General features: G+C 45.4%; 1 protein-coding gene across 3 annotated transcripts in view; it reads right to left on the bottom strand.

The window, feature by feature from the left end:
- The window catches only part of USP19 (ubiquitin specific peptidase 19), a 157,312-nt gene that overhangs the window by 84,338 nt on the left and 46,756 nt on the right, over window positions 1-26,218 (bottom strand). For all 3 annotated transcript variants that reach the window (XM_068252644.1, XM_068252645.1, XM_068252646.1), the window contains exons 3-6: window positions 25,280-25,408; window positions 14,441-14,577; window positions 11,264-11,725; window positions 3,034-3,367 (exon numbers count right to left, since the gene is read on the bottom strand). In XM_068252644.1, the coding sequence (XP_068108745.1) occupies window positions 3,034-3,367; window positions 11,264-11,725; window positions 14,441-14,577; window positions 25,280-25,408 (1,062 nt within the window). The remainder of the gene's footprint in view (window positions 1-3,033; window positions 3,368-11,263; window positions 11,726-14,440; window positions 14,578-25,279; window positions 25,409-26,218) is intronic.

The following is a 26,218-nucleotide window of genomic DNA, read 5'->3' as shown; positions in this document are numbered from 1 at the left end:
AGAAGTGTATTGGAGAAGATGGCGGGCGGAAGCTACTGTGCGAGAATCTGCAGCATGCTGCAGATTCTCGCATCGCTACGAAAAACCAGCACGCAATGGAAATTTTTCCATTGCCATGCATTGGTCACAATGCAGCCATCTATGTAGCCGCATCACACCGGGTACAGTGGAAACTGCCCTTAAACTTCTCACTTTCCAACGCTGTGATTTATTTTTTTCCCCTAGTACTATCTTTCGGTAAAGTTCTTCATTTGAGGCTAGGAACACACTTAACAGAAACGCTAGCGTGGAAAAAGCTGCGTTTTTGCCTGCAATGGTAGCAAATGGGCCGCATCAAAATACACATAAAAACGCATATGCGTTTTGTATGCGTTTTCAAAACGCTGGTTTGGTTGCATATTTTTCAAAAACGCATCAAAAACGCACATAATGAAAGTCAATGGTAGCGCAACGTAATGCGTTTTGAATACATTTTTCATTATTTATTTATTTTTTTGTAAATTGCTTTCTGATGTATTTCCGTCTTCCTAGTGATTTGCATGAAACGCAACAGAAAAACTCATGGAAAACATACAAAACACACATGCGTTTTGTATATGCATACTGCAAATGCGTAAATGCGCACACAAAACGCTAGAAAAACGCAGATGTGGAAAAACCGCAAACGCACTAAAAACGCACACGACAGAAATGCACAGCCATGTGTGCACCCAGCCTCAAGTGTACCAGAGGTGAACCTGGAATAAGTGCATGTTGGTGATCATATCGGGCCCACGCTCCTATTCAAGCACAAGTAAGGCCACGCCTGTGCAGTATTGCTGGAGGTGCTCATGCAAGAGCGGCTCTGTGCTTTTGTGCAGGCGTGGTCACCCTCATGCCAGTAGAGGAGCGCAGTTGTAATGTGCAGGAGGGTCCCGGGCAGCGGTGGAGTACCAGAGGACAGCGTGAGAAGCCTCTGGAGGACTCAAAGGCTTTCCTCTCCTATTTTTTTTTATGCCACTGGTTCTCTTTAACCTCTTCTGGAACTTATGGCCAGTTATTCCTGCCAGGACAGATTTCAAATCATCCCCGCCTCGCAGTCTCGTCGCTCCCTCAGCTGTTCGCTTCACCCGCTCCCTCTGATGTCACGCTGGGCTTCTGCATATCCAGCCAATCACAACAATTACAGTACTAAAAAATAGCAAGGATGGCTCTGGTCATAAAGCGGCCAGAGCCATCCGGTCCAGAATGTCTCTGGCCGCCCGAGGCGAAAAATAAATGAATGAAATGAACAATCGTTTCCATCTTCCTTCTCCCAAAAATGACTTTTTAAGATATTCCACAGTTTTATTTTATGTTTAAATCTAATTTTAAGTTTTAACGGTTTTATTATTGTTTTTGCTCAATGACCCATTCATTGAAGTATGCCAGAGCTAAAATCTATGAACTACTGACCCTTTTTATCTCCTTTAACCTCCTGAGCAGTGTGACAGACACGGTCAGGCAAGAAATTGATGCTAAAAGCGGTATGCCCGACACAGTTTCGGGCAGCATGCTGCTCAGGATTTTTTAAAAGGCACAGGTGTCCCCCCAGTATAAATCTGTTAGGTGTAGGGGCTCCATAAAGGTTAGCTAGCAACAGATTAGATAGTATCGGCGCCCTCCACCCCCTTCCCCCCTTTCAGTTGCCTGCCCGCCCTTTCGCTGGCTCACCATTCTTTGCAGAGTGCTCTGGGTGGTTTTCTTGCCCATCCGCGCTTGTCCCCGTCACCAAGCCACCCCCAGTAATACAGATAACCCACGTTGTCCCTAAGTGTCCGTTCGTCCCCTGGAGCAGCTTCATCTTCTTCTTGATCCACCCTGCACTTCCAGTTGTTCTCTCTGAAGTCTCACAGCTATGACACCCTCTAGTGGCGCCTGTCGCCACAGCAGCGATCATAGCTGTGAGACTGCAGCTAGAACAACTGGAAGTGCAGGGTGGATCAAGAAACTGCTCCAGGGGACGGACGGACGCTCGGGTACAAAGTGGGGGATCTGTATTACTGGTGGCGGCATGGTGCCAGGCGGACAAGCGCGGATGGGTAAGAAAACCACCCACAGCACTCTGCAAAGCATGGTGAGCCAGCGAATGGGCGGGCAGGCAACTGAACGGGGGGGATCGGGAGCGATCGGGGGGGGGGGGGGGGGAGGGGAAGGGAGTGGGGGGCACAGATGCATTCTAATCTGTTGCTAGCTAACCTTTATGGAGCCCCTACACCTAACAGATTTATACTGGGGGGATACCTGTGCCTTATTTATAATGGGGGGCACCTGTGCCTTGTAATTTATACTTGGGGACTCCTTGGGGACATAGCCTATACGGAGCAACACCTGTACCTACCTAGCTTATATTGAGCAACAACTGTACCTACCTAGCCTAGACTGGGGACACCACCTGTACCTAGCTAGCCTATACTGGGGGGACACCTGTACCTGGCTACCTAACTACAATAATATGCAGGGGATTCTGAAAATAAATGGGCACTGCGCAGTGGGTGACACAGCAAAGGTAATATATAAATGCACACATGGGGGTACATTCATATACAGGGGGAGCGGCAGATTCCTGAGAGATTTCATGGTGAAATCGATCTGGAATCAGCCTGCGGTGTATGGGCAGCCAAACAATCTCTCTTTACCTTCATATTCGTGCAGGTTGAGCAGTTGCGGCTTGAAAATACAACTGATCAGAGATTTTGGGGAGCAATTTGGAAATTTAGTTTAGATTTTGTGTTTCAAGCTTTTATTAAACTCAAAATGTTTACCAGAACCCTGCTTCACACATTTTGGTAAGTTACAGGAAAAAAGGTTATGAAAATTAAATTTGATCACATTTTGCACAGAAATCCAGCAGAAACTGAATGACAGGGAGGTTAAACTGGTGTAACATTTCTGAATACAAAGTTGTCATCATATGTTCCACCATTTCAGATCAGAACAATTTAGTTATAGATTGTGGTAGGAACAGTTTACAACTACAAGGTTACAGACATGCCAGCCTGGTCAGACAATTACCTGATGTGCCGTCTTCCAGACTCCAGTCCTTACTGGCCTCCTTTGGCTTTTCCTGTACTTGCTCCAGGTGGGGAAGGATTTCTTGCATTGATGGATGTAATGGGGAAGCCAAATTGGTGTCCTTATCATGAAGTAACATTGGGGGGTTTAGGGTGTCCTCATGACAAAGCATGCCCTGTTCTGCCAGAGGGTCAGAGGCCACCTCCTTAGGTGGAAGAGTCACTTCTGCAGCCACATCCACCTGCATCCTGTCACCGGCTATGGAGGGACATACAGGCTGGACTACCATCTGCTCATCCGGCACAAGCGTCGTCGTCTTGTCACACACGGCAGCCTTCAATGAGAAAAGAGTAAAAATCACACACAGCATAAACACTATTTTCTGCAGCTGTGGATATATAGAGAAAGTTTAGAGATCGATTTTGTGATGTCACTTCCTGTCAATATTCAACAATGAGAGGAAGTGGGAAGAGTCTCTTCAATGGAGACACATGAAAATAAACATTCCAGTCATAAGTATGAGAGTCATTTGGAAAGAACGGTTTCTTTTAATATAATTTCCTGAATCTTTAATTTTTATATAAGACGCTATCTTCTGAATATTTCTTCAAATAATTACCTGCTTCATTTAAGCATCTATCTTATGTATTTATGGGGTTTCAATAGTTTTGTCATAGTAGTATCACACTCCTCACCTACGAGTTGGAGGAGTTGAGGGGGACTCCATGTTAATACTGCTGAACAAATAGTTACCAGCATTCTGCAGTCATGTGACAAGCGGTGCAGGGAGAGAAGAGGTTATCCTGACCGATGCAAGTTACATTACACAGGAAGAATACCTTGCGTGGCAGATACAAACAGCTGTTACTTTCTGGATGACCGTCGTAATATATAGAGACTTGTTGCACTAAAACGGTTTCACCTGCTGTTTTAGACTGTTTTAGTGTACAACCTAAACTTGTTACATAAAATGTACTGTAAATAATTTGAAAAAATAAATTCCATGGTTGATAAATTTCATTCAGAAAAAATGTCCCGTGTTACTGTAATATAGGGCACCAATTAAGTTTGTTCTTGCTAAGATAATAATAAGAAATGTATAAAATTAAAACCAAAAAACTTCAAATGGTAAATAAATGTTTCCCCTGAGAGCTGAATGCTCCAGATTCTACCTCACACTGTCATGGCTGCTGTTTACACTTCATATTGCAACTGCTACTCTAAAACTGAAAATAAAACGGTAAAGGTCGCCATACACTTATAGATGGCCACCAGAATGACCATCGGATAGATCCCTCTCTGATCGAATCTAATGGCTGCCCACACACAGATTGTGAATCCATTTTAGCATAAAATAGATGAAAAATCTTGGGAGCTGCCACCTGCCTCGCTGCTCCCACCTTTGCTCCTCCCAACTGGCAGCAGTGATGTCAGATCCTTACCTGGGTTGAGGGAAGTCTCTGGATGCTCCAGAGGCGTCCCACATCCTCCTCCAGACCACTGCCTGGGACCCTCTGAAAGCTCACAGCAGCACGTACTGACGGCCTGTGCAGTAGCATGGAGCCGCTCATGCATGGTTTTCAGTGCTTATGCACAGGAATGACATGTCTTACTGCCACACACATACACACCCACTCAAATCCTCCTGGATTTCACAGAGTTTACATGACAGTTTCTCTTTAACACGCAGGCAGGAATTTCGGGTTACCAGGACGAGCGGTCACCAGAGAATGACACTGGGCTATTTATAGCTGCAGCTACACTTCACATTTGGTAACCAGATCCAGGGGACAATATGTAGCGGTATAATTTTAGTAACAGAATCACCCGGTCGTGGCTTCCACGCTCGTCACTGCAGCTACTGAAATAAACAGTCTCCACCCGCCCAGGGGCTGCAGGCTTTATACTGCGGGTCAGAGCAGCTAGCGGCCTCACTGGGCACAGCTACAGGGAAGCCAGGGGACATTACACACACACATTTACTAAAGCCGCAGATCCATCTCTCCAGATCTGCATTCTCAATGGCAGCTGGAATCTGATGAGTTACACTGAATGTGCAGCAGCTGCTACCGATCCATAATTGGTATTGAGCACATGCAGCCCTTTATAAACAAATCCTGGGGTGGAAACTGCGCTGATCTACAGACAAAATGTGTTAATGTGAACTGGCCCTTAGAAAATCATTGTAGTCAATTTGTTTGAAGTTTAACGACCTGTCAAAAGCGAGTGTGAATAGAGCTTAAAGCGGACCTGAACTCAGGACTTTCTCTCTGCTCGAAAAGATACGCAACAGCATAATAACCTCTAAAGAGAGAGAGAAAAAAAAACAACTTTTTTGTTACAGCTGATACAAATCCTGCAATAAATCTGCACTGTTTCTACTTCCTGTATTCATGGAAGCAGGCATATTATTAACATCCTGTGCTTTCTAATTTGCTTATCTGCCATGGCAGTCAGCTGACACAGGGGAGAGATCAATTTACAACTTTTGATTAGTCACAGATGAGGGGGAACTAGATAGACTAAACTCTCTAAATATATACAGGGGGCATTTCTCTAGGTTATCCTTTTGTCTTGTGCAAGAGTTCAGGTACACTTTAAAGTAAAAGGAGAAGGAATGATCGGCACTGCAATGTACATAAATACAAGAAAGTAGTGCAGCATACATGGACATACCGGTGCTCAGAGGTGTGGTGGTGACGGTGGGTGCTGGGCACGGCTCGCCTTATGGCCGTTTCGTGCTGTATTGAGCTTCTACGGAGGCTAAAGCTCAATACAGCACGAAACGGCCATCAGGCGAGCAGTGCCCAGCACCCACCGTCACCACCACACCTCTGAGCACCGGTATGTCCATGTATGCTGCACTACTGTCTTGTATTTATACATTCGGACTGTGCCTCACTTCTTGTAGAATATATGTACATTGCAGTGCCAATCATTCCTGCTCCTTCTCCTTCCATGTATATACTTCCCTTGGATCAGAGCACGCAAGTTACAACACCGTGGGTGAGGTGTGTTCTACCTGCCTAACCCCCTTCCATGCTGGCTACATACTGCTGCTGTGCAAACTGCCTTCCTACCTGTTTCTACCACTTTAAAGTAAACCTGTGACTTTGTTTGACGAGAAAACCTGATCCTTACCTTGGGGGAGGGTGAAGACTCTGGATCCTAAAGAGGCTTCCCCCATCCTAGTACGTCACCCTGTTCCAGGGCCGGGACCCCCGAAGAGCAGCAGCACTGTCCCACTCAGGCTCTGGCAGAAATAGCCCAATTCTATCAGGTCTGCGCCATTGCACACACACCCAGTCTGGCCCGGCTGTTTACTGAGTTGACAACCTGCCAACAAGTTCTTTTTCAGAGGTCGTTATGCTAGGAATATACCATACAATTTTATGTTGTTAGGTAGATGGTTGGATAGATAATTTCCGATACGTCCGATCTTATTTTCAATCGTTTTTGTAATCAATTTCTCATAGAAGTAAATTGAAATAGATAATAAATGATAAGAGAATCAAGCGAGAAATAGATCGGAAAATTGAATCGAAGACCCCCCAAAAAAAGCCATCGTGTATTTCCAGCATAAACACTGGAAAGAGAAGAGCCTCTTTAGTATTCAGAAGCTTCCCCTTCCTGAGGCTACTTGTATACACTTTTAGGCCTTGTTCACACTATCCAATGCAGATGGGCGTGCGAACGGAAGGCAATGCACGCCATCTGAGTTGTGCTGCTGATCCCAATCACTTCAGTGAATGAGTCGGCGCTGCATTTTGGCAAAAATGTGCCCAGCAGTGCAATAACGCACTGCACTGCTGAGCAGCGCAATAACGCATCGCACTGCTGAGCAGCGCAATAACGCATCGCACTGCTGAGCAGCGCAATAACGCATCGCACTGCTGAGCAGCGCAATAACGCATCGCACTGCTGAGCAGCGCATTAAGTGAGAGCGTCAGACAGTACAATCGATGGACTTCTGATGTTCTTGCATGTCACTCACCATATGCGTTGCCAAAATGCTCATGGCAACGTGTACAGGTAGCCCCGGTTAGCAAACAAGATAGAGAACTGTCATTCTTAACCTGAATCCATTCATTAAGTGAGAACACTGTCACCTCTGTCCCCTGTGCCTCTCAGTGTCCCCCTCTGTGCCACACACCTGTTCCTCTTTGTGCCTCCTTCTGTCCTCCATTATCCAGTGCTGGATCACAGCTTTGTTTTTAAAAGTGTAAAATATGTATACACAACTCAGAACTTGCTATATAGTGTAGTATAATTCATAATTCAGGTGTTCATAAGTAGGGGACTACCCATATAATGTGATAAAGGCCTTTCTTTTTAGGGCTCTTCCACACTGCATGTGCTTTGATCCGGTTTTCAAAGTGCACACATTTTGCCTTTTGCAAGGGCACGGTTATTAGGGTCTGAACGTACAGCATTTTTGAAATGCGTTTTCAGGCGTTTTAGTGCATTTTCATCAGTTTTAAAACGTGTTAAAACTTAAACGAGTTTCAAAAATGCCTAAAAAACGCATGCATTTGTATGGTTTTTTTAAACGCAGCAGTGGGCTCAGGCCCTTACCATTGCAATTGCAGTGCCCTGTACCGTGTGGTGTGATCAGTTTTTTTTCGCAAAACGTAGTGCCTGCTGCAGATTGCCTGCTTTTGGGATTAGGTTAAATGAATGGCATTGCATTCAAAACTGCACAGCAAACACAGTGCTATGTGATTTGCTTTGCGATCTCCCATTTGAAAAACTTCCCACGGCTTCAGTGTGAAAGACCCCCTTAGTAGCACAAGGGAGGTGGGTGGTGGGTGAGAGATGGGCGGGGTCAACTGTGAGCTCACAGGAAGAGACTGGCTGGGCTCTTCTCCCAGCTCCTCCCTCACTGCTTCATGTGGGTGATGAAGAAATAGGGAGGTGCAGGACAGTTCAGACTGCTTTTCAGTCTAATAGTGAGTGAGCGGGAATTCCGGGTCTTCTCGGGGAATCGGTTCTTCTGAATCGGCTCCCATTAAAGAGCCGGCGCTTACGGCTCTGAATCGGCTCTTCATTAAATATCTCTAAACACCACTCAGAATCGGAGTAAAGCCCCGCCCCCGTCTCCATGACAACTCCAGACTGCTTCTCTGACTGGGCAATCCCTCCTGCTACTGCTCTGCCCCATACACTCCTACAAGCTGCAAGAGGAGGACTACATCTCCCAGCATGCCTCAGCGCCCTTTATTACACAGCAAATCAGAGCTGTGTTGGGCGGCTGAGGCATCGGCTCTTTCTAAACCAAGAACCGGCTCTTGTCGTTCGCATCAAAGAGCCGGCTCTTAAGGTGCGTACACACATGCGACTATAGTCGTTTGTAACGATCGTTCCCCGATCTTTACCAACGACGATCGTTACAAAAAACGAACCAACGACTATTAAGGCAAACGACGAACGAGGCAAATCGCTACAAAACAAAGTTCTGTCTTGGCGGATTTTTACCACCGACGATCGTTAGCAAAAGTGGTACATCGTTGGAAACGATCGTTCGTACCAGGCTGGACATGCGTACTTCACTTTTTCTCCAAGGAACTTTACAATTTTATGCGCAGGCGCATTGAGTGCTTTTACGTGGTGTAACGTTCGTTCTAACGATGTGATCGTTACACACTTTATAGAACTAACTTTGCTTCGGTCGTTCTTTCGTCAATTAAAAGTTCGTTCGTCGTCCTCAACGAACGATCGTTGTCGCATGTGTGTACGTAGCATTAGAGCCGGCTCGTTCGCGAACGACCCATCACTAGTCTAAAGGTGGCCACTATCCAAATTCTAGCGAAAAATCGTTAGAGCGATCAGATAATTCTGATTGGAAGTGAAATCGTTCACTACTTCATCAACAAACCAATCTTTGCTTCCTATCAAAACAAACAAGAAAATCCAAATTTTGATTTAATGATAATTCAAATGGACGTTTTTATAATAGTTTGTAACAGATTGTGCCCATCAACGGAGATTTCCAACTAATCCAATCAGAATTTATGATCTCTCGAACGATTTTTTCACTAGAAATTGGCTCATTAGTGACCACCTTAACCCAGCCACATCTGACATTCTCACACAGGGATGGCAAATCCTTAGCAGAACTTATGGACAAGTATGTGATCAGTCTGATTTGTAAGGTTCGGATTTGCAGTGATGAATTCCTGGTTTAAAGCCCAATCTACACGATACGAACGTTTATACGATTCGATTACGATTCTATTTACGATCCGATTAAATCCGACATGTCCGATCAGGATTCGATACAATTCGATTTGCCATTGCAAAACAATGGCAAATCGCATTGAATCGAATCCTGATCGGACATGTCGGATTTAATCGGATCGTAAATAGAATCGTAATCGAATCGTATAAAGAATCGTATCGTGTAGATTGGGCACCTGATCATGACTAGCCAATGACAGCCTTAAAAATCTATCAGCTGATCAAACTGATCACATGCAGATCTCTGTGAGCTCTCCTAGGCATTGATATCCCTATTCTCACAGGAAGTCAGTTTTGAAAGCAGGTAATAGAATATTAGTGTTTGTACATCCCAAAACATGAAATCCACACAATAACAGAAAAAAAAAAAAAACAATACAAAACTCCAGCCTGAAGTTTTTTTTTTGTTTTTTTTGTTAAAGGTTGCTATGGGGAATCCATGACATTTACCCGAGCCAGACTGAAAGGGTTAAAGAAAGCCTGTATTATAAGAAAAAAAAAAAAAAAAGGGCCCCTGGGGGGTACTTACCTTGGGAGGGCGAAGCCTCTGGATCCTAACGAGGCTTCCCCCGTTGCAGTGCCGGAACCCCCTGAATAGCGGCGAGGTAAATATTTACCCACCACAATCCTGCGCAGGCACACTAGCAGCTCTCTTTGTTCGGGTCTAAGGCGGAAATAGCCGAACCCGATCGATCCTACTGCGCAGGGGTGAGTCCTTTGTGCCTGCGCAGTAGAGCGGATCTGATCGGTTTGGCTATTTCCGCCTTACCCGAATGAAGAGCCACTAGTGCGTCTGTGCAGGATCACGGTAGGTAAATATTGCCCGCTAAGGAGGGGGAAGCCTCATTGGGACCCCGAGGCTTCCCCCTTCCGAGGTAAGTATCCCCTAGAGCATTTTTTTTTTAATTACAGAGTCTTTTTAAGGTTATGCACAGAAGAGACGCCAGTTTCAGCACTGGGCATCTGGCGGGAGTGCAAGATTACAGCGATCGGGTGAGTTAAGCTGGCCATACACTAGGCCGATTACCCACCGATCGACAGCAGATTCGATCACTGGGATCGAATCTGCTGTCAAATCGTTAACGTTAACGCTAAATTTCTATCTATTTCATCCTGAAATAGATCAGTCCCGCCGATCGCTCCGTGCCGGAAATTACCGTTGACCACCCACGGGTAGGGAGCGCGTCGCTAGTGGCGTTCAAGTGCCCGACGACCGACGCAATACAGCTGCAATACATTACCTGATCCGGCCGGCGAATATCCCCCCGGTCACTGCTGCTCCGTCTCCGCGCTGGGCTCCGGATCCAGCAGGCTTCACGTCTTCCTGTCCCGGCAGGAAGTTTAAACAGTAGAGGGCGCTCTACTGTTTTAACTTCCCCCAGACAGTAAGAAGTGAAGCCTGCCGGACCCGGAGACCAGCGAGGAGAAGAAGACAGCGGAGACCTGGGGAGTCGCGCCGGCGGAGCAGGTGATGTATGCGGGGGGAGCGGCAGCAGCACCACCACCACAGATTGTGAACGGTTTCAGGCTGAAATCGATTCACAGTATGTTTGCAGTAAAGGCAGCCATACGATCCCTCTCTGATCAGATTCGAACAGAGAGGGATCTGTCAGCTGGTCGATCTAATGGCAAATCGACCAGTGTATGGCTACCTTTACGCCTCACAGGAGATAGGAAGGCTGTATTTGTGAAAGTTGAAAGATTTGGCTCAGAACAAGTGAAGAGCTGTCGATCCCAGTGATCGAATCTGCTGTCGATCGGCGGGGAATCGGCCTAGTGTATGGCCAGCTTAACTCCAATATACTTTGAAACCAGATACTTATCTAAGGAGAGGGAAGGCTCACTAGGTCCCAGAGCCTTCCCTCTCCTTAGGTAAGTATCGGTTTTCTTTTTTTAATGAGCTGCTCCCATTGGCTTTAATAAATTATACACAATTTTTTATTTACACATAAAAAAAGCAGATTTCCCATCAGAGGTCCCAGCGCAGCCTTACCTCGTCTCCCCTTGCATGCAGCGCGTCTCCATGGGGACCGGCAGGCTTGGGCAGCATTGCACACTCTCCAGCCTGAGTCCTGTCAGGGAGTTTGCCTGTTTCTTTGCCGCTCACACACTTTGTGGCATCCTCTGTGGTGACAGTTCTGTGACTGCGGGGGCTGGAGTCCCGTGCAGAGACGGAGGAGACCGGCTTCTGAGGAGAGCCCCTCTTAATCTGCGTCCTGCTCTGTGGGGCCGGGCTGCCAGCAGCTTTCCCGGAGAGCTGGCTCTGCCCTGCGGCTGGGATCTCAGCTGTTTCCTGGCCTCGCTTGACACTCTTCTGCTCCGGTTTCATCTTCTTCATCTCTGCGTTCCCAGCAGGCTTCGCCTGACTCTTCCCCGGAACAGGCGGCTTCAAAGCAGCTTTCACTTTCCCATTTTCCTTCATCGCAGCTGCCTTCCCCTGATCTTTCTTCTTTTTCTGATGGGAGAGAAAGTCAGTCAAGTTTCACTTTATGGAGTAGGAATGAAAAAACAACTTACTAATGACACAGTGTAGACTTTCCAGTGTCCACCTGGAACTGCAGATATTTAGTTTTTATAAAGAAGCAGAAAAATTGGCACTAGTCTAAGTTAGGGGAGCAAACCGTAGAGCTGATCATGTGACTGGTTTGATCAGCTGATAGATTTGCAGACATCCTGCCTTAGCACATGATCATGACTAGCAAATCAGAATCCGAAGACATAACAACAAAGGTTATTTAGGTGATACCTTTAATAACTTAACTGTACAAGATTTCTTGGCAAGCTTTCCAAACTAAGTTTCTTCTTCAGACATGTTTCACAATTTTCATACAAAGTTCAGTACATTGTATGGTTCTGATCCAGTTCTGAAACATGCCTGAAGAAGAAATTTAAAGTGTCGAAAGCTTGCAAAGAAATCTTGTACATTAAAGTAATTAAAGAAAACCAGAAATGAACGCTTTGGCACAAAATAAACATATCCCAATAGATTTTACAAAATAAATACTATACCTGGCATTTTCGCCACTCTGGTGTGCCGTTTTTTGCGTTGTTTTTTTTTTTTTTTTACTATAACTCCACGCAAAACACGGTTCATTAGAAAAGCATATTATTTAGTGGGCTTTGTGCAAAATGAAACCATTTCTAAAAACCTCTTATGACTAACAAATATAGATAAATAAAAACAGTTTTGCAATATAGCCTTACATTAGCAGCTCCTCCCATCCCATCCCAGCGCTCTGTGATGCTTTGAATATACAGAACAGGAAAGCAGAGCCAGAAGGGGGCAGGATTGGGCTTGAAAAGACATCAGAGAAGACAGACTCAGTTATAATGATTCCTGAGCAAAGCCAGACTGAATACTCAGTCGGGGATTTTATCAGGGGTGATAACATGCCGGCTGAGCAGTAAAGGATGAAACAGAGAGCAGGGTAGGTGTTTTCTCTACTGTTCTCACATATATATATATGGTAAATACACGAGGGTGCTTAGTCTCGGATTCACTTTAAAGGTATCACCTAAATAACCTTTGTTGATATATCTTTGGATTTTCTCCATGACTAAATACTGGATCACACGCAACTAGCAAATCAGAGACTTGTCGCCCCCCCTCCTATTAGGGCAGATGTGGGGTTTAGCTACATAAAGGCCAAGCCCAGTATTGGACTGGGAGGTGGAAAAGCTGAGGAAATCCACTTGCTGGCCAGGCAGCAGTAATCAGGTGTTGCTGCTCACAGTGAAGACTTGCTGCAGGTTTCTATTGGGAGTGATAACACAGGGTTTCTGCTGCTTGGCCAGCAGGTGGATTTCCTCTGCTTTTCCAGCTCCCAGTCTGACACTAGCCAAGCCCCATATGTACGATCACTTACGCCTGCCATTTGTTTTAAAAATGTTAGCTATAAAGATAATAACGTCATATTATTCCGCTATTTCCTATGCTCTTTGCACCGTTACTGCGCTTGCTTCTGTTGCTTCGTCTACATTGAGCACCCAAATTCTCCACTGAGCATGGCAATAGACACAATTAACACTGTGGTTTATGGCAGCGGCCAAATTTCCAGGTGGCTGTGGTGGCCAAACGTGCTGCTTTGGCTTCCATGTTCCTCTCATTACAGGGACACATTAAAACCCACAAATCCAATCAGACTGATGGGATCGCTCCATTGAGCTGATCGAATTGGTTGGCAGGTTTTCAGCCAGTACTGGACATGATTGATCGTTTCCGATCAACCGGAATGCTTAAATGATTGTCCATGGGTTTCCATCAATAAAAGGAACATTATCAAACCCAAGTGTTCTAAAATGACAATGTACAAATAATGTCTAATCTAATCTAAGTAGCTGTGTAAACATTTTCCTACTTTTCATGTTAAATATCAGAGGCAAAAGCTTTAATTCATTGTGTGTAGGATTTAGCTCTACTGGGACAAATCGTTCTCACAAGGGGGGTCTGCTTCAATGCACTGCCAGTGGTTTTTTTTGCAAACCAGAATACAGAGTATTTTTCTCTGAAAGCAAGAATGGTATGAAATGCTGTGGTGTCACAGACAATTACACATGTTCATAACAAGTTATAAAGTTATATTTCCTCTGCTCTCTGCAGACAGCTCTGTCAGAGACACATGACACAGGCAGCTGCAGCTAGTGAGAGCTTTCTCACACACACATACAGGGTTAACCGATATATGGAGAGGGAATTCCCCCGCCCCTCATGGCTCAGTCTGCTGTCAGATAAGAGCAAACTGCCATCAGTTTAGAGTAAAAGGAATTTGATACAGTAAACAAAAAAGAGATAAACAAGTGACTTTATTTACTTCAGGAACTCTCTCAATCCCAGGTTTAAAAAACATGTTAATCAATAGTGTTCATTTAATGGCTACCTTAATATAAAGGAATTTGGACTTCGAGAACTGCACGGGTTTAGGAAAGTATTTGTGCCTGGAGGATGGCTGGTTAGTGTACTGGTTAAGGGCTCCGCCTCTGACACAGGAGACCAGGGTACCAATCTCAGCTCCTCCTGTTCAGTAAAAAGTCAGCACCTATTCAGTAGGAGACCTTGGGTAAGTCTCCCTAACACTGCTACTGCCTATAGAGCGTGTCCTAGGGGCGGGCACTATAAATCCGCCAGGAGAAAAAAAAAGCACGATATAAAGGTTTAGTATCGTTGTCTTACCTGCAGGCTGGGCCATTTGTTCATGGGAATTTTCTTCTGCAGAATCAGTTGTAGGAAGTTCCCCTTCTCTTTATACTGAATTTTACTGCAGGAGCCCTCGATCTCTTCATGGAAATGACAATTCCACTGACTTCCCTCTGCAAACACAGTAATGAAGGGATTAAAGCCGGGCTCTGGGGCAGAAGGGAACCAACAGATGAAATACAGCAGGTGTGAAATCATTGCTACACATTTATAAACACACCTCTAGGAAACATTTAACAAGTGTAGCGCATACAAATTCAGTGCAGGCTGTTCCCTGGCAACATAAAAGCACTACCACGGCTGTGAAGTCAACAAAAAATCATTCGACTCCAACTCCTCAGTTTATAAAACCACCGACCACCGAAAATTGCTTTGACTCCACAGCCCTGCTAGCTACCTAGATACCATGCTACCCATGCCAATATATTTATTACTATCAAACCAGTCATTTGAATTATAAAGCCTAAAAACTTACATCAGTCAGTATATTACATCTGTAAAGCAGCCTAAGCACCATTTAAAAAATAAAATAAAAAATGAACCTCCTAACAAGGGACATTTGTAAGGTTGTGGGCCAATGGTGGTGCGGGGTTGGACCATTAGCTGGCCGTACAGCCATTGCCCTCTGCTCCACTCCACCAGCAACATCTGGAGGATTTTGTTCAATCATTTTTATTGATTTCAAATAGTAAAAAGAAAATAAAACAGCAGAACATAAGGCACGATTTCATAACAACATAAGAAGTCAAAACGGCCTTAAACTATATCTATAAGGGCTGGTTCAGACGGACGTTTGGAGGCGACGCGTTCATTGGCGTTGTGGCGGCAATGTGTTCGGGCTTTCAGCAGCGTTCACGTTGCGTTCGGATGTGGTCGCGTTTTTTTCTTCCCCTAGGGAGACATTACCCGTCGAGGTTAACCACTCCTGGAAGCTATATGTAGCTTCCAGGGGCTCCTTGAACGCCAGTGAAAATCAGGACCCGAACGCTGCGTTTGTGTAAACGCGCATGAAAGCTTGGTACAATCACTTGAATGGGAGCGTTTAACGCCAAGCCCCGAACACTGGCAGTAAACGTTCCGCAAGCGTCCGTCTGAACCAGCCCTTAGTTACATATAGGTGTATAAAAACACAACAATAAACATCCAATAGGAAGAGATAGGATAGCAGCATTTTTAGTCCTATAAACAGCTTTTGTATTCTAATGCAACAATAAATCACTAATTTATATAGGAAAGGTCATTGCATATAAAATTATAGAACAGAACTCACGAAGATAACAACTACCCATTAACTAGACCAATTATGGTTGGGTAGAGGTATTTTGTACAGAATGTTTCAGAGAGCTTGTGAGATCCTAACTCCAGCGAGATTGGAACTTGATTCTGGACTGAAAAGGGCTAAACTGACCGGGTTCAGCGGAAGCAAAAACCTTGTCCATAAAATTGAGCCATTTCTAACAATCATAATAAGGATCTATACCTATCTTTCAAACTATATGCACAAACAGTGAAGTGAAAAGGAAAAAGGAAAAGAAGAAAAGAGAAATTTGGAGGATTTTGAAGTTCCTGCCGGCATTCTCTCTTGGGCATGCCTGTTCCACGTGGCACCAGACCGATGCATGTGAAGTCCCACACGCCTGGTGCCACGGGCTACAGGCACTCGCAGTAAAGGCAGACAGGGAAGTCCTGCAGGTTAGGATTTGCGCCGACAGGTGAGATTTTAGAACACTGCACACGGGTGGACATTTTAGACTTAGGAACACCCTCAGAGCTGTGGAGATGGTACAAAAATCATCCGACTCCAGCTCTGACTCCGACTCCTCAGTTTATGAAACAACCGACTCCAACTCCAGGTACCCAAAATTGCTCCGACTCCACAGCCCTGAACATACTGGCCAGGAGACCATTGGCTACGTCTATTGTAGCGATATCGAAAGCAGTTACCAACGAGCCCCTCGAGCGCCTGCAGCCAAGATTTTCCAGCATGTCCAATAGATGCTTGTGACTGATTTCAGGGTGAAATTCCTCAAATCATCGATTGTACAGACATGCTGCCATACATATTTTCTTCTGATTCGATAAAATTATCAAAATTTGATGGTCAAACGACCCACAAAATTGCTAGATGTAGGACAACCTTATATATATGCTGAACTCGGCTGAGGTTTATCAAGCTTACGTACATGTACATAACAGCATTGCAATATATTAAAAACAAACGGTATTAAAACAAAAACAAAAAAGTATTTGGCTAGAGGAATGCCCTATAAACTATAGGAAAGGAACACAATTATGCAATGAGTAAAAGTTCATCTCGGATCCACTTTAACAGGACATTATTCTGGATGTGTCTGATCGCTCCTGCGATCCTGTGTTTTATTTTTCCTCAGGCTTTCTGTGCCTGATATTCACTCCCTAACCCCTCCTTCCCACCCCCCTGCCTAGTCCCGATTGGCTTAGGATGGCGATCCGTCCTCTTCTCCGCCTCTCATAGGCATCAGCCTATGAGAAGGCTTCGATCCCTGCCACTCTGAGGGACAGCTCAGTGACCCTTGTAAAGCACTGCAAAAGATTGCAGAGCTGTACCAATGTAAACAAAGGGGATTTCTTTCCCTTTTTCGTTTATTAACGGCCTGCTAGCCGAGATCGCAGCTAGCAGGCTGCTCGGCAGGGAACGATCGCGCATGCGTGCGCACGTTCCCTGCTAAAGTGCAGCTCCAGGACTTCCCCCCCAAATCGGCGTTAGGCGGTCCTGGGGCTGCCGCGCGGTCGTTAAATAAAATTCCCAGAAAAGGATACAATTACATGGAAGGGATCTGCTAACACACAATATAAGAAAACACAAGCCAATAACTAAAAATCATTTGTAAGGAACAAACTAGGGTGCAAACTTCACTCTGGGGTTTTGAAGAAACTTTTCAATAGGAGCACCCTGAGCAGAATATCAGTACAGTAGAATCCTTTTATAGTAAACTGCAAGGGACTGGGCAAAGTGGTTTACTTTATCAGATATCGTTCTGCTCAAGTAATAATTCAAGAGGTGGGAGGGGCAGAACAAGCTCCATACTATACAAAAGATAATTGTGGTACAGCGTGTGCTAAGGTCAAAACATGCACCAGCAAGAAAAGGTACCCCAATACAGCGTGTGCTAGGGGCAAAACATGCACCAGCAAGAAAATGTACCCCAATACAGCATGTGCTAGGGGCAAAACATGCACCAGCAAGAAAATGTACCCCAATACAGCGTGTGCTAGGGGCAAATCATGCACCAGCAAGAAAATGTACCCCAATACAGCGTGTGCTAGGGGCAAAGCATGCACCAGCAAGAAAATGTACCCCAATACAGCGTGTGCTAGGGGCAAAACATGCACCAGCAAGAAAATGTACCCCAATACAGCGTGTGCTAGGGGCAAAGCATGCATCAGCAAGAAAATGTACCCCAATACAGCGTGTGCTAGGGGCAAAACATGCACCAGCAAGAAAATGTACCCCAATACAGCGTGTGCTAGGGGCAAAACATGCACCAGCAAGAAAATGTACCCCAATACAGCGTGTGCTAGGGGCAAAACATGCACCAGCAAGAAAATGTACCCTAATACAGCGTGTGCTAGGGGCAAAGCATGCACCAGCAAGAAAATGTACCCTAATACAGCGTGTGCTAGGGGCAAAGCATGCACCAGCAAGAAAATGTACCCTAATACAGCGTGTGCTAGGGGCAAAGCATGCACCAGCAAGAAAATGTACCCTAATACAGCGTGTGCTAGGGGCAAAACATGCACCAGCAAGAAAATGTACCCTAATACAGCGTGTGCTAGGGGCAAAGCATGCACCAGCAAGAAAATGTACCCCAATACAGCGTGTGCTAGGGGCAAAACATGCACCAGCAAGAAAATGTACCCTAATACAGCGTGTGCTAGGGGCAAAACATGTACCAGCAAGAAAATGTACCCTAATACAGCGTGTTCTAGGGGCAAAACATGCACCAGCAAGAAAAGGTACCCCAATACAGCGTGTGCTAGGGGCAAAGCATGCACCAGCAAGAAAATGTACCCCAATACAGCGTGTGCTAGGGGCAAAACATGTACCAGCAAGAAAATGTACCCTAATACAGCGTGTGCTAGGGGCAAAACATGCACCAGCAAGAAAATGTACCCTAATACAGCGTGTGCTAGGGGCAAAGCATGCACCAGCAAGAAAATGTACCCTAATACAGCGTGTGCTAGGGGCAAAACATGCACCAGCAAGAAAATGTACCCCAATACAGCGTGTGCTAGGGGCAAAACATGCACCAGCAAGAAAATGTACCCCAATACAGCGTGTGCTAGGGGCAAAACATGCACCAGCAAGAAAATGTACCCCAATACAGCGTGTGCTAGGGGCAAATCATGCACCAGCAAGAAAATGTACCCCAATACAGCGTGTGCTAGGGGCAAAGCATGCACCAGCAAGAAAATGTACCCCAATACAGCGTGTGCTAGGGGCAAAACATGCACCAGCAAGAAAATGTACCCCAATACAGCGTGTGCTAGGGGCAAAACATGCACCAGCAAGAAAATGTACCCCAATACAGCGTGTGCTAGGGGCAAAACATGCACCAGCAAGAAAATGTACCCTAATACAGCGTGTGCTAGGGGCAAAGCATGCACCAGCAAGAAAATGTACCCTAATACAGCGTGTGCTAGGGGCAAAGCATGCACCAGCAAGAAAATGTACCCTAATACAGCGTGTGCTAGGGGCAAAGCATGCACCAGCAAGAAAATGTACCCTAATACAGCGTGTGCTAGGGGCAAAACATGCACCAGCAAGAAAATGTACCCTAATACAGCGTGTGCTAGGGGCAAAGCATGCACCAGCAAGAAAATGTACCCCAATACAGCGTGTGCTAGGGGCAAAACATGCACCAGCAAGAAAATGTACCCTAATACAGCGTGTGCTAGGGGCAAAACATGCACCAGCAAGAAAATGTACCCTAATACAGCGTGTGCTAGGGGCAAGGCATGCACCAGCAAGAAAATGTACCCTAATACAGCGTGTGCTAGGGGCAAAACATGTACCAGCAAGAAAATGTACCCTAATACAGCGTGTGCTAGGGGCAAAACATGCACCAGCAAGAAAAGGTACCCCAATACAGCGTGTGCTAGGGGCAAAGCATGCACCAGCAAGAAAATGTACCCCAATACAGCGTGTGCTAGGGGCAAAACATGTACCAGCAAGAAAATGTACCCTAATACAGCGTGTGCTAGGGGCAAAACATGCACCAGCAAGAAAATGTACCCTAATACAGCGTGTGCTAGGGGCAAAGCATGCACCAGCAAGAAAATGTACCCTAATACAGCGTGTGCTAGGGGCAAAACATGCACCAGCAAGAAAATGTACCCTAATACAGCGTGTGCTAGGGGCAAAACATGCACCAGCAAGAAAATGTACCCCAATACAGCGTGTGCTAGGGGCAAAACATGCACCAGCAAGAAAATGTACCCCAATACAGCGTGTGCTAGGGGCAAATCATGCACCAGCAAGAAAATGTACCCCAATACAGCGTGTGCTAGGGGCAAAGCATGCACCAGCAAGAAAATGTACCCCAATACAGCGTGTGCTAGGGGCAAAACATGCACCAGCAAGAAAATGTACCCCAATACAGCGTGTGCTAGGGGCAAAACATGCACCAGCAAGAAAATGTACCCCAATACAGCGTGTGCTAGGGGCAAAACATGTACCAGCAAGAAAATGTACCCTAATACAGCGTGTGCTAGGGGCAAAGCATGCACCAGCAAGAAAATGTACCCTAATACAGCGTGTGCTAGGGGCAAAGCATGCACCAGCAAGAAAATGTACCCTAATACAGCGTGTGCTAGGGGCAAAGCATGCACCAGCAAGAAAATGTACCCTAATACAGCGTGTGCTAGGGGCAAAACATGCACCAGCAAGAAAATGTACCCTAATACAGCGTGTGCTAGGGGCAAAGCATGCACCAGCAAGAAAATGTACCCCAATACAGCGTGTGCTAGGGGCAAAACATGCACCAGCAAGAAAATGTACCCTAATACAGCGTGTGCTAGGGGCAAAACATGCACCAGCAAGAAAATGTACCCTAATACAGCGTGTGCTAGGGGCAAGGCATGCACCAGCAAGAAAATGTACCCTAATACAGCGTGTGCTAGGGGCAAAACATGTACCAGCAAGAAAATGTACCCTAATACAGCGTGTGCTAGGGGCAAAACATGCACCAGCAAGAAAAGGTACCCCAATACAGCGTGTGCTAGGGGCAAAGCATGCACCAGCAAGAAAATGTACCCCAATACAGCGTGTGCTAGGGGCAAAACATGTACCAGCAAGAAAATGTACCCTAATACAGCGTGTGCTAGGGGCAAAACATGCACCAGCAAGAAAATGTACCCTAATACAGCGTGTGCTAGGGGCAAAGCATGCACCAGCAAGAAAATGTACCCTAATACAGCGTGTGCTAGGGGCAAAACATGCACCAGCAAGAAAATGTACCCTAATACAGCGTGTGCTAGGGGCAAAACATGCACCAGCAACAAAATGTACCCCAATACAGCGTGTGCTAGGGGCAAAACATGCACCAGCAAGAAAATGTACCCCAATACAGCGTGTGCTAGGGGCAAATCATGCACCAGCAAGAAAATGTACCCCAATACAGCGTGTGCTAGGGGCAAAGCATGCACCAGCAAGAAAATGTACCCCAATACAGCGTGTGCTAGGGGCAAAGCATGCACCAGCAAGAAAAGGTACCCCAAAAAATAGCACCACACTAGCCAACAGGATAATAGAACAATCATGTAACTTTATTGAGATAATACAAGACACTGAATAAAAATCAATTAAAAATCACTGACAGGTGATAAGCGTGGTGTCACAGCCAGAAAAACAACATTCCATATGGTAAACAACATAAGTACATGGTCAGGCTGATCAAAAAGTATACTGGCACGTGTAAAAAATAAAAAAAAAAAAATAAAAAAAAAAAATTGATCAATACGATTGAATAAATAGACTATTATAGTGCAAAAAATTCACTCACAGTATAGGAATGTGCAAAGAAGTATAAGTATAGGTAATAGATAAAGGTACCAAAAAAATAAATACATTGCAGAGTGCAATAGTGCTAGCAGAACTGTATGCTGTACACAGTGGCAAAAAGGGAGCAAAAGTGTGTATGAAAAATATGAAGACAGCACAACCTGAATAGAAGTGCTGACAAATAACGCTCCCATAATAGCCAGAGGTAAAGTGCCAAGTGCTAGCAGCAAATGGTGAGAGGGCAAAACTCCCACAAATCACAAGTGCTTACGTGCCAAGAAGATCAGGAAAGACCAGGGGAAAACAACGCTAAACCTTAAAGGGAAGGTTCAAGCAAAATAAAAAAATGAGTTTCACTTACCTGGGGCTTCTACCAGCCCCATGCAGCCATCCTGTGCCCTCATAGTCACTCACTGCTGCTCCAGTCCCCTGCTGGCAGCTTGCCGACCTCGGAGGTCGGGGCCGCATTGCGTACATTTTTACGCATTCCCGCTAGTGCAGGAACATTAATGCATACATTTTTACGCGTTACTGGTTCAATGCGTAAATTTTTACGCATTGAACCAGTAATGCGTAAAAATGTATGTGTTAATGTTCCTGCACTAGCGGGAATGCGTAAAAATGTACGCAATGCGGCCCCCGACCTCCGAGGTCGGCAAGCTGCCAGCAGGGGACTGGAGCAGCGGTGAGTGACTATGAGGGCACAGGATGGCTACATGGGGCTGGCAGAAGCCCCAGGTAAGTGAAACTCATTTTTTTATTTTGCTTGGACATTCCCTTTAAAGAGGAGCTGTCAGCCATACTATCTCAGAAAAAACAAACCACATATATAAGTAGATAACTACTTGCTCTGCTTACATAAAATATGCATTGCACTGTCCATGTTTTGATTTTAGTGATTTTTCTACAGAACAAGAGAAAAAGAAAATCCTTCTTAGCATATCCTATATTAACTGTGGCTATTTTGAAGCCAATCCTGATGTCATTTCCTCCCTTACTCTCCTCTGCCTGATTTGCCCGCCCTTCACTATAGAAAGTGCATTGTCTCAGCATGAGAAATATTGGCCAATCAGAGAGGAACAGAAGTGTGGGAGGGGAAAACAGGAGGGAAAGAGGCTTCAGCCAATCAGGCTGCATTAGTTAAGTCTGAAGGGGAAGTAGAGAAGTAATAAAGGACAACCCAGCATGCCCTGCAACTTCCTTTTTGTGTACCAAATAAGAGTCAGGTAAACTGGGGAATGATCATTTACCAACAAGAAAAGTAATAGTGATTTTTAACTTTTGGATTGCCTGATTAGATCCTTATTACTGGTTTACCAGATACAAATAAACAATCTTTCCTCTTTTGAAGCGGGTGCTTGCCCGCGTGATGCATTAAAGGATACCCCAACTGAAATGTGACATAATGAGATAGACATGTGTATGTACAGTACCTAGCACACAGATAACTATGCTGTGTTCCTTTTTTTCTTTCTCTGCCTGAAAGAGTTAAATATCAGGTATGTAAGTGGCTGACTCAGTCCTGACTCAGACAGGAAGTGACTACAGTGTGACCCTCACTGATAAGAAATTCCCCTTTTTTACCTCTTTCTTGCTCTCAGAAGCCATTTTCTGCTAGGAAAGTGTTTTATAGTTGGAATTTCTTATCAGTGAGGGTCAAACTGTAGTCACTTCCTGTCTGAGTCAGGACTGAGTCAGCCACTTACATACCTGATATTTAACTCTTTCAGGCAGAGAAAGAAAAAAAAGGAACACAGCCTAGTTATCTGTGTGCTAGGCACTGTACATACACATGTCTATCTCATTATGTCACATTTCAGTTGTGGTATCCTTTAACCTCTTGACGACCAGCTAACGCCGATCGGCGTAAACTGGTCGTCTGCGGGTTACCATGGAAACGGCCGCTCGATTTCCATGTCAGTTCACGGAGGGTGTCTCCATGAACAGCCGGAGAGCCGCCGATCACGGCTCGCCGGCAAAATGTAAACACGCGGGGAAGAAATCCCCGCTGTTTACATCATACGGCGCTGCTGCGCAGCAGCGCCGTAGGGCAGATCGGCGATCCCCGGCCTCCGATTGGCCAGGGATCGCCGGCATCTGATAGGCGGAAGCCTATCCAATGCGCAGGACGGAACTCCGTCCTGCGCATTACGGAGAGAGGGAGGGAGGTAAGGAGGCAGAGGGCGGAAATGGCTGCGGAGGGGGGCTTTGAGGAGCCCCCCCCCCCCCCCCCCCGTAAAACGCAGATGGCCGGCGGCGATCAGACCCCCCCGGCAGGACATCCCCCTAGTGGGGAAAAAAGGGGGGGGGGGGGGAAGTCTGATCGCCCTGGCATAATACTGATCTGTGATGCGGGCTGGAGAGCCCACGCAGCACAGATCAGGCAAATCACCCCTGGTCGGCAAGTGGTTAAGGTTTTTGGTACCTTTATCTATTACCTATATTTATACTTTTTTGCACATTACAATATTTTGAGTGTCTTAAATGAATTTTTTTGCACTATAATCAGCTGTATTTATTCAATCATATTGATCAACTTCCTCTTTTACGTGCCAATACACTTTTTGATCAGTCTGACCATGTACTTATGATCTTTACCATATGTAATATTTTTATGGCTGTAACACCACGCTCATCACCTGTCAGCGATTTTTAATGGTTTTTATTCAGCGTCTGCATTAGGTCAATAAAATTACGTGATTATTCTATTATCCTATTGGTCAGTGTGGTGCTATTTATTGGGGTACTTTTTCTGGTTTTGGATTGCCACAGCACATAAAGTCATAACAGTCAATAACTGGGAGAAAGGTTTTCTTTTCATTATCAAAGGCCCGATTCACACCTGCTTTTTTTAGCGGATCGGGCAATACGGATCCGGCCATCTGGATCCGGGAAACCGGTCCGTTTTTACAGCCAGTGTGCTATAAAACGTCCATTTTCATTGGTTCTTATTGTGCTGCAAAACCTTCAGTTTCCTTTCTGCTGAGCGAAACGGTCCGGAAAATTGGGTCCTGTTGCATTTTTTTCGTCCATTCAGCGGAGCGGAAACCGGAGCCGTACGGCTGGATCTGCAGCTAAAAGCTAATGTGAACCGGGCCTAAGCTAGATCAAAATGCACAGAGCTCAATATGCAGGGATTTGCATGCAATAATCACACAACAGCTTGCACAGCATGCAAAGGTATGCATGTAAAGTACTTATAGTGTGCTACTCTGTGCACATTTCTGTGCTGCCTGGATGATACAGAATTAGTAGAAAAGCTACATGATTAGCTTCGGGATCTACAAGGAAGCTGATTGATTTAGAGCTACAGTTAAGGCCCATACACGTCATTTTCGCAGACGACCCGTCGTTCGGACGTCAAATCGGGCGTGTTTACAGTCTGTCGTTCAGCTGATAAGACTGGACTTGAGCGATCAGCTTGGTAGATCCGCTCACCAAAGTGCTGCCTGTATCATTTTAGGGGTGATTTGTCTATAATGGAAGGTATAGGAAAATGGCAAAGTGCTTGAAAAAATGCTTTGTATAGCGATTTCCCCAGCGCTTTCATTAATAAATATTTGTATTTATTCATTTTCGGCTGAAAGACTTCACTTCCTGACTCACGTTAGGAAGTGAAAAAACAGAATCGCTCTGCAAAAGCATTCAGAACAGCGCTTTATTAAAAAAAAAAAAAAAACGCAGTGCGCAGGTAAGCGCAAAGAATCGAAACCGCTGGCGTCATCGATTTCGATTTTAGATGTGAACAAGGCCTCACAGTTTGTCCAGCTTACCTGGGAAATTGATGATACAATCGGTATCTGTGAATTCTGCCTTCAGATCATCCACGTTTAATGCTCCAGCTCCTGGGTTGAGCTTTACAATAACTTCCTCTGAATTCTGCTTCCAATCAATCAGCATATCTGGAAAATTAATACATAAAAAAATGGAGTTAGGTGTGTGACTGCTCAGTTACCAACACAAACTATTACAGTGTTCTCTCCAGAAATGTTTTCCAGCCGGGTGGCATGAAAAAGTAGCTGGGTGGGGCGAGATGAGAGAATGCAAGGCCGGCGCTTCTCTGCACAATTCTGCTTACAGCAGAGGAGCAGGTGAGCCGATGACAGCCGGGTGCTCACCAAAACTAGCCGGGTGGAGCACCTGGCTAAAAGGGCCTGGGGAGAACACTGTATTATCTAAAAGTCATGTGAATCAAGTACACAGTGCATGCTTCTGTGACCGCTGACTGGTTTTTTTGGTTCTTAAAAATACTTTAGTGACTGGTTACTTAAAGGGAACCTGAAGTGAGAGGGATATAAAGTTGACATTTATTTCCTTTTAAACAATGCAGATTGCCTGGCTGTCTTGATGATCCTCTGTTGCTGAAGGCCCATACCCACGCTTAAGTTGTGATCAGCTGCCTCAGCCGATAATCAGGCTTGTGTATGGCAGCTCTTAACTTTCACCTTGCGAGCGATCTGCCCGATGGATCTATTCACCCCCAGTGAGGCTGACCCCCCCGCCAATCCCACTGTTCGCACCGCTTCCCCGTCTGCCATCGCGCGCACGCACGACTCATTGACCCTCTGCAGGATGCAGACTCTTAAGGTGACCACTAACTGTCCAATTTCTAGCGAAAAATCGTTCAAGCGTTTAGAAATTCTGATCGGATTGGTTGTAAATCTCAGTTAATGGGAAAAATCGATTATGAACGACTGGATTTTCGTCAAAAC

The sequence above is a fragment of the Hyperolius riggenbachi genome, chromosome 9 (genome assembly GCF_040937935.1).
Source record: "Hyperolius riggenbachi isolate aHypRig1 chromosome 9, aHypRig1.pri, whole genome shotgun sequence".
Taxonomy (NCBI): domain Eukaryota; kingdom Metazoa; phylum Chordata; class Amphibia; order Anura; family Hyperoliidae; genus Hyperolius; species Hyperolius riggenbachi.
This window is presented reverse-complemented; position numbering and strand designations above follow the sequence as displayed.